The sequence below is a fragment of the Suncus etruscus genome, chromosome X, assembly GCF_024139225.1.
Source record: "Suncus etruscus isolate mSunEtr1 chromosome X, mSunEtr1.pri.cur, whole genome shotgun sequence".
Classification (NCBI taxonomy): Eukaryota; Metazoa; Chordata; class Mammalia; order Eulipotyphla; family Soricidae; genus Suncus; species Suncus etruscus.
In genome coordinates this window covers 125,389,564-125,398,995 of record NC_064868.1, presented here as the reverse complement: position 1 = coordinate 125,398,995, position 9,432 = coordinate 125,389,564, and the positions used below count along the sequence as shown (strand labels likewise).

General features: G+C 42.6%; 1 protein-coding gene across 1 annotated transcript in view; it reads right to left on the bottom strand.

Annotated features, from left to right (window-relative positions):
* Positions 1-5,137: 5,137 nt before the first annotated feature.
* The window catches only part of AMOT (angiomotin), a 107,974-nt gene continuing 103,679 nt past the window's right edge, over positions 5,138-9,432 (bottom strand). Inside the window, exons 11-12 of the mRNA XM_049767556.1 lie at positions 7,103-7,771; positions 5,138-6,399 (exon numbers count right to left, since the gene is read on the bottom strand). Coding sequence (XP_049623513.1) covers positions 6,302-6,399; positions 7,103-7,771 — 767 coding nt within the window. The 3' untranslated portion in view covers positions 5,138-6,301. The remainder of the gene's footprint in view (positions 6,400-7,102; positions 7,772-9,432) is intronic.

Sequence of the window (9,432 nt, the reverse complement as noted above, 5' to 3'; positions counted from 1 at the left end):
CTAAAGTAATTTGCTACGTCCCCCCAAAATAGATGTCAATGGGTGGGAGTGATAAATCACTCATCTGCAGATTTATTTCATTGTTTCCTTTTTAGTTTGTTTTGGGCCCTACCTACACAGAAGTTCTCAGGGGTTATGTCTGCCTCTGCACTCAGAAATTATTCCTGGTAGATTTGGGAGACCATTACAGGATGCCAGGGATCAAACTTGGGTTGAACGCATGAAAAATAAATGCCCTAAATGAGTGTTGTTCTTTTGCTCTGGCCCTTTGATGGTCATTTTTGTATTCTCACTTTGTGAAGCTCACCAACAACTCTGGTCAAATCCATTTTATTAATAAATCTCTAATTCTATTAAGGAAACTGTCCTTGATACTTTTGATTTGGGAGCCAGTAAGCTCAATTCCCTAGATTTTATTCTTTATTTGGGAGCCACACCAGGTGATACTTAGGAATTCCTCCTGTTTTTGACTCGGGCATCACTCTTGGTTGGGCTCAGGGAACCATATGGGGTGTTGGATATCAAGAGAAAAAAGCCATAATAAAGGAAATTTGTTTTTTTTTTTTCATTTTTTGTTTTGGGGCCCACCCATGTGAGACAAACGCCCTACTACTGTGCTATAGCTCCCAACCAATAACAGAAATTTCTAAGAGGTTTTCCAACCAGTCAATATGCCTGATAAGTGGTAGAGGCAACAGAGAAGTACAATAACATGGGGGCTAATAAAAAATATCCTGGGGGCCAGAGTGGTGGTGCAAGTGGTAAGGCATCTGCCTTGTCTGCGCTAGCCTAGGACAGACAGAGGTTCAATCCCCCAGCACCCCATATGGTCCCCCATATGCTCCCAAGCCAGGAGCAATTTCTTTGTTTTTTGGTTTTTGGGCCACACCCAGTGGTGCTCAGGGGTTACTCCTGGTTATCTGCTCAGAAATAGCTCCTGGCAGGCACAGGGGACCATATGGGACGTCAGGATTTGAACCAACCACCTTAGGTCCCGGATAAACTGCTTGCAAGGCCAACACCGCTGTGCTCTCTCTCCAGCTCCGCCAGGAGCAACTTCTGAGCACATAGCCAGGAGTAACCCCTGAGCGTCACCGGGTGTGGCCCAAAACACAAACCAAAACAAAAATTATATCCTGGATCTTGTCACGTTGTTCAACTTTACTGTGTGTTGAGGAAAACAAAATTTTTCTTGAAAATGAAAGCCTGTCACTCAATGGTGTGTACTTACATAAAAGTGTATTTTCCCTCCAATATAAATTTTCCTTCAGTTTAAGACACAATTGGGAGAGATCAGGGCCTATTTTCTTCTACAATTGTAATTCATATAGGTTATCCAGTTTTCTTATCATTTTATGAGATGAAGTACTACTTAGATTAGTAAAGTTTAACACTATGAAATCTAAAAAACATTTCTATGTCATCTCAGTCACTTTAGAAATAATCTTTCTACTTATGTCTACTCATTAAAATGGGCAAAATAAATTTTGAAATGTTTTGCAAAACTTACAAGAAATTCTAGTTAGTGTAAGACCATCAGTGATGGTTTCAAAGTATTCATAATAAATAAGGAGGAAATGAAGCCCAATGTATTTTAAAAACCTAATATAGACTTGGATAAGTGCTATACTTTCTCCATCCATTTTCCACACCCATTAAATCATTTTCACTGCAAAAATGGCCTTTTCAAGTTCACAGGTCCTTATCATATGGGGAGTAAATAACAAAAGGGAAGGTCAGGGATGGTAGTGTAAAGGCAATTTTTGCATTTTGGGTTAAAAAAAGCCAAATTTTGTGCAGCTTTTATTTTCTTCCAATAACACATTCCCTCAAGCAAAACTGATTAATTGGCTTAAGAACAAGGGTACAAATGGAACATCAAAGGACATTCCAAAATGTTGACCAAAAGATGAATTATCTGCTTCGAGTGACCATTATTTCATGCCTCAGAATCAGCAGATAAAAAACCTTCAGTATAGGCTGCCTGAATGTAAAGAAACCAATTGGAGAATGTGGTCCAAAGTGTTGTTGTCTTAATACTTTATGATGACATGCCATCCTTAAGGCAACAAATCCTGTTACACGCTGTCATTAAGATGCAATTCTACGGGGCCAGAGAGATAGCATGGAGGTAGGACATTTGCCTTGCATGCAGAAGGACTGTGGTTTGAATCCCGGCATCCCATATGGACCTCCGAGCCTGCCAGGAATGATTTCTGAGCGTAGAGCCAGGAGTAACCCCTAAGTGCTGCCAGGTGTGACCCAAAAAAAGACCAAAAAATAAATAAATAAAAAGATGCAATTCCACTGCATAAGTAGTTGAAAGTAATCACTGCAAGAACACAAATAAAATCTCTGCTGGTTAAACACCAAAGCATCTTCACACAGTACTCCACGTTGAAAGATCTAACTTTATTAGCAGTAAAAAGATAGGCACAAAGTGAATTCAAACCTGCTTACTTTTATTGAAACTAGCTCAACTGATTACAGAATGGCTTCTCCAATTGTTACGGAGTCACATACATTTTGAACCAAGGCAACTTGCCATCTGCCAACCCCAACTATCCATTTTACAAACATGCCATTAATCACAAGAGATGCCAGGAGGAGGATGTCTAAAGGCCCTGTGCAGTCCACCGTTGCAACCAGGAAAAAATAAGCAAACTCCCAACACATGTCCTACTGATAACTGATGGTGCTTGGCTGATATATTTCCAAGTATCATGCTAGGCAGCTTGAAAAAATGATGACAGATAACATATAGCTGATGCCTTCCTTTGAAAATATGTACTGTTAAGAATGCACATATTTTAAGTTACACATTCCATATGTGAAGGAACCACTGTGGTAAAGGGAGATTGCATGGCAAACAAACAGGAGGATATATTTTATGAAACATCTGAGTACAATTAAAGTTGCCACTTTATGTTTTTTTCAGGTTATTCATAGAAAGCATTCTTCACATTTTTCCCAATGTTTTCAATTATTGATCACCCAACAATGCAATGAAAAAAAGTGACTACAACAGGTTTCTTTGTTTCTTTCCTGTAACGATGACAGGTAATTTAGGTTTTTACTAGTCTGTCATTCTTAAACTCAGCAGCATTGACAAGAAATCCTTCATCATGAAAACAACAATCAAAATCCGGAGTCAGTATAAACAAGTGTCCAAGTGAGTTATTTTATGAAACTAGGTTCATGGGAATTTTTGATCAATGAAGTTTTTTGTAAAGACCTACTTCATTAGTCTTCATTAGAATATTCATAATCTAATGAAGTTTTTCTTTCTATACAGGGGACTTTGAAGGACAACTGACTTAAGAGGGTCAACAGAGATCACAGGCAATTGAAGATAAGACAAGGCCACCCTCCTGTCCTGAGGTGCCAATGCATAGATAGCTGGGAATCAAGAAAGATCCCCCAAATATTACATTCTTACACTACTGAAAGGATGACTCACTTGAGAGTGCTCCCAGAAACCCGAACATCTCAAAGGACCTCTTGTCAGTGCTATTTTTTTCAAAAGGCTGAACCTGTCATCTTTGTAAACATAATACACTGACATGAGTTTCTTGCAACTCTCAGAAGGATGTTGTGAGTTTTCTAAAGGATATGGGATTACCAATTGAGCCAAAAGGCTTTGATGTGAGGGGAAGGAGAGATGCAGGGAAAAGCTCAAAAGAATGTCAAGAACATCTCCTTTCCTCAAAGTACATGCACGTAGAAATGGCTACCACAGACTGGAGTATATGATACTTGCCACCTTTTAGAGTTTTAATGAACATCATTATGGCTCTCAGAGAGCGAGAGAGCAAAATTTCTAGTAGTGTGATATAATCAGAAAAGGAGGAACTAAATGGTTTGCTTTTTTATGTTCATGTATAGATATGGATCAAAAGAAGATCTGTTCAAGCCACTTCTACTATTGATTTTATTATCTGAGCGCTTTTCCTTATGGCTAAGAGGTGACAGGAGTCAGTCTTGAAAGGAGGGCTCTTTCCATTTCTATTTGAGATCCACTGAATCATTGAGGGGTAATGTGTAGCACGACTTAAAATTTCTACGACAAACTAGAAATCAGATACTCCCTCTTGTTCTATACACAGACAAATGCGCTCACCAACACACACACGCAATTTCTTTGAAAGGCAATCGGGAACAAAGCAAAACTCCTACTGGCTATGTTTTATACTTATATTCACAGAGTTACTCTGTAAGATGGTTCAAGTCAGTCAATTCCATTGAAAGAGAAGTGAGGGAGCCAGAGCAATAGCACAGAAGTAGGGTGTTTGCCTTGCCTGCTACCGACCTGGGACAGACTCAGGTTCGATCTCCGCATCCCATCTGGTCCTCAAAGCCAGGAGCAATTTCTGGCACAGAGGCAGGATTAACCCCTGAGCACTGCAGTGTGGCTTAAAACCCCCAAAGGAGAGAAGTGGGGTTGATTTCTTGCAGAGGGGGGACCTTTCATATGATCTAACGTTGCCCAGGAAGAAAAAATTTTTACAAAAGGCACAGTAAGAGAAGCAAGATAGAAATTCCTATCCTGGGACGAACTACTCAAGATATCAACATTTTTCAAAATATATAATGGCCCAGTCTGTGAAGATGCCTTCTCTTAAATTAGAGAGCTTTTTGTACATAAATGTTTTCCCAAGTAATCATTGGATTAGATATTAAGTATGTTCTGTGACATTGAAAAAGTTGGTTAATATTTCCAGACGTCATATTCCTCATCACTGAAATGAGCATTAATAAAATACAACTGATTTAGTAAGATTCTTTCTTGCCAAATTTTTTGGAATCATAATATGATTCCTTCTATGCCTCATGACATAACATATCAGGACTATTCTATTCATCAACTAATGCAGCCTCAAATTTCTACTCCCTACTCCTAACTAAATCTCCCAACACCTCCCACCCCCCAATACCCCAGAAAAACTGATGTTAGTAACATTGCCCACTGATTTGTCACCAGCCCAAAGAAGGGCAGACAGGTAATACTGAGCAGGGACCTTTAGTAATAGCATCAATTGTTTTTTTTTCCCAGATGGAACCTTCTAGGCACAAACCTAGAGTGATATCCTACTTGGTCCTGCCCTATATGTGCAATTCTTGCTGCTTTCTGACAGTATTCCAAAAATGAATTCACTAGCAGTGAGAAGAGGTAGCTAAGAATTCTGCTGCAGCCACCTCTCCCCCGACTATAGCAGAGCCATTTGGACTTCTGATACTACTATCTATTCCCTTGGAGGTGGCAGTTAAAGATGCCTTTTAAGGTGTATGCTAACAAGGTGAAAAAGAAAATGAGTTATTCCAAATTAGTCACCAGACATTCAAAGCAGTGAATCTGAAAACCAAAATATCTCATTTTGGAAATAACTGGTATTTTGAAACTGGTGACACAGCCAGTAAGATGTATGCTGGAGAAGATAAAAAAAAGCAGTTGGTGTTAGGAAAGGCAAGCACGCTATACAACAACCACAAAAGTCTGCCCACATCACCTCATGCAAGAATCCAATTAGGCCTCTGACAATCTAACTCCTTAAATGAGAGGAAGCTGCATATCACTCAGCTAATTTACTCTCCTAACATCTAAGAACAATATATTAATCGTCCAAAGACATCAACTTCTCCTGAGAATATATATGAATGCATGAACCTGCAGGAGGGAACCAAAATAATTCACTTCCAAAGCACCACTGAAATGAAGAAAAATATAAATTTCTGGCATAGGGCAGCTGGGAAGTTGGGAGGGAAAAGTAACTCCAGTATGCTTCCAGACCTCAAAATACACAATATGTTTTCTTCTCCAGCTTACACAGATCCCCCAAACTATTTCCTTTCATGAGCCTAAAGGAGCGTTCTCTCTGGATATGGTCTCAATGGTAACTCTACAGAACAGCACTTGCATAAATTCCTTTTCACCTTCCTACTCTCTACTTCATGTACAAACCATCTTCCAAACGTACTATGGTCTTCAATTTTAACAAAATGCGCCAGAATATGAAAATGCTAAACAAATTTAAGCACTTTAAATACACTGGTATATATACCAAGAGATTAAGAATTTGAGCATCTAGATAAATCTCAACAATAAGTTGTAGAGCATATTCTGGTTATCATGTCTTTAGAAGAGACTGGAGTTCAGAGAACATTATTTAAGTACAATATTGTTTCCATCAAAAGTCTCTTAAAAATCTCTCCCACTCTTGTTCTCATCCTCAAAATCAGAGCCAAAAGGGACACATGTTTAAAATCATTCTTGCTTTAAAACCACAGCTCTTGGCAAGGGCCTTCAGATGAGATATTCCACCATTTCGGCATCAGGTTCTTGTCCAAGAATCTGAAGGGGAGCTTTTCTTTCCAGGGTACTGGCGTGGAAAACAGGGCCATCTACATGGAAGAAATCGTTAGAACGTTTCAGAAGGTCAAAGCTCATATTTTTAGAGTCATTCCCCCACACCCCCCTACAAAGCCCAAGTAGCAAAGTGAAACTAGTCTGCAACTCCACTTTGCTCAAGTGAGAACTTCTCGCCCTTTACCCACCCCCATTCCTATTCCATGGCGATTTCTACTAGAAGTCAATCCATTTTTTCGCTGTGGTTTTTGGGCCACACCTGTTGGTACTCTGGAGGTACTCCTGACTCTGTGCTCAGAATTCACTCCTGGCTAGCTCGGGAGACCATCTGGGAAGCCGGGATTCAAATCACGGTCCTTCTGCATGCAAGGCAAAAGCACCTCTGTGCTAGCTCTCAGACCCAAAATTACTTTCAAATATTTTCTTTTTATTTTTTTTAGTTTTTGGGCCACACTAGGTGGCACTCAGAAGTTACTCCTGGATCTGTGCTCAGAAATCATTCCTGGCTGGCTCTGGAGTCCAGATGGTATGCCGGGATTCGAATCGACTTTGCCCTGAATCAGCTGCATGCAAGGCCAATGTCCTACTTCTGTGCTATCTCTCCAGCCCAGAAGTCAGTGAATTAGTGTCCTGATCTTTTCCTACAGGAATTTCAACTGCCAATGGTGGGTCATACCTCAACAGTAGGTGCCTACAAACCTATGACTAATGGGAAAATAAAACAAGCACATTCATTACCTGTCTTGTCTGAGCTGCAGGTCAAACTTGGAAGAGACAAACGACCCGGTGCACATCCGGCAGCTGGACCTGCAGAAGCCTCAGCCTGAGCCACAGCTGCATTTGCAGCTGGAGCTGGAGAAGCAGCCGCAGTCGAAACTGGAGCTGATGCCTGAGTCGCAGTCAGAGCAGAAGCTTGAGGTGTCGCTAAAGATGAAACCGGGGTTGAAGCTAGCGCTGGAACTGGCGCCAGAGCAGCCGGAGCCCCCTGAACAGCAGCCGAGGCAGCGGGGGCCACAGGAGCAGGAGCCACAGCAGCAGAGGCAGCAACTGGCATGGGAGCAGCGGCAGACGCTGGAGCCACAGCAGCAGCAAAAGCGGCGGCGGCAGCGGCTGGCGATGGCGCGGCCACGGTGGCAGTGGCGGGTGGCATAGCAATGGCCGCTGGAGCAGCAGCCACCATGCTGGTGTTGCTGGCAGGGGTAGCAGAGATGGTGGCAGCAGTGGCAGCGGAGGCGACGGGCGCAGGAACAGAGATTGCAGCCAGGGTGATAGCTTTGCCCGGTTCCGTGCCCCTGTCTGTCTGGGTGCTGCAGTCTCGGCTGCCTGTCTTTGAGTGAGCTGAGAACAGCACAGGCGAGGGGACAGAAGGGACCGACTCACTTCGGTAGTCTCCACCCAGGAGAATGCCTACAGAGGAAAGAAGAAGGAATATGGTCAAACTCTAGGGTATGCCAAATCAGAGATCTGTAAGGCGGCTGCCTTGCACACGCAGGCCTAGGACGGCCTGCAGTTTGATCCCCCCCAGTCTCCCTCTCATATGGTCCCCTAAGCCAGGAGCGATTTCTGAGCGTAGACCCAGATGTAACCCCTGAGCATCACTGGGTGTGCCCTCCCCCCAAAACACCAGATTTGATTATCTCTTCTTGTGGGGTGTTTAGGAGACATTGAAATAAAGGTATTTGTGTTTTGGCCAAGTATTCCTTTCTCAAGCACTTCTCCACTATGGCAAGCGAGTTCTGGTGGCTCCCCTCTGTTTCTTTTTGTTTGTTTTGGGGGTCATACCCAGTGATGCTCAGGGATTACTCCTGGCTCTGCACTCAGATATAGCTCCTGGCTAGCTCGAGGAAACATATGGGATGCTGGAGATCGAACTGCGATACGTCCTAGGTCAGCCACATGCAAGGCAAACACCCTACCACTGAGCCACCTCTCTGGCCCCTTCCCTCTATTTCTTATTCTCCGAACTCCAAAATAATGTGTTAAGACCTCTTTAAGTTGGGGCCAGTAGAGAATATAGCAATTAGGGTGCATGTTAGTACTGGGTCTGACACCTGTCACAACATGGTTTCCCCCAAGCATTGTCAACTATAGCCCTATAGGCCTAAAGCACTCAGGGGTGTTGTATGTATTAGTAACTTCAAGGCAAGAGCACTGACCTATCAGTCTAGTTGTTTGCCTCACAATGACCAGTGGAGGCCTCAATCTACTGAACAGTGCTTGGGAGGATTTTTTGTTTGTTTTGGTTTGGGGCCACACCTGGCAGCACTCAGGGGTTACTCCTGGCTCTGAACTCAGAAATTGCTCCTGGGAGGTTCAGGGGACCATATGGGATACCAGGGATCGAACCCGGGTCTGTCCTGGGTCAGCAGCATGCAAGGCAAATTCCCTGCTGCTGTGCTATCACTCTGACCTAGGGAGGATTTGAAAATAAGGACTAAATAAAATGCCCTGGGTATATGTTACGGTTTCTTTTTCCAACAGTGATTGCATTATATCACGTCAGAATGCTTCTACTTGGTTCCATGTATAACCAACATCATCTATTAATTGTCCCACAAATAAAAGGATTGAATAAATCAATCGTTGGTGACAGATGATAATAATTGTATGGTTTAATGTTCTTACAATGATTATAGCCCAGCAAATACCTTTACTACCCAAAATTGATTTTCAAAAGATGAAGTGGTAGGACAAAGAAGTAAAAATAAAAATACCAAAATCAAAATTGTTTTTGGTTTTTTGTTTGTTTTGTTGTTTTGTTTTTGGATTACACCCTCCAGCACTCAGGGCTTACTCCTAGCTCTGTGCTCAGAAATCGCTCCTGGCAGACTCAGGGGACCATACAGGATGCCGGGGATCGAATCCAGGTCCGTTCTGGGTCAGCCACTTGCAAGGTGAATGCCCTACCACTTGTGCCATTGCTCTGGGCCCTCTCAGTGACTTGTAACAGAGTGGCCGAGCTCCTGAACATGAAGCTCCCACGCACACACACACACACACACAAGCATTCCTTTCTGCAATCAGAAATATATGCTCCTTTCTAGAATCAAATACATCCCTTCTTTCCA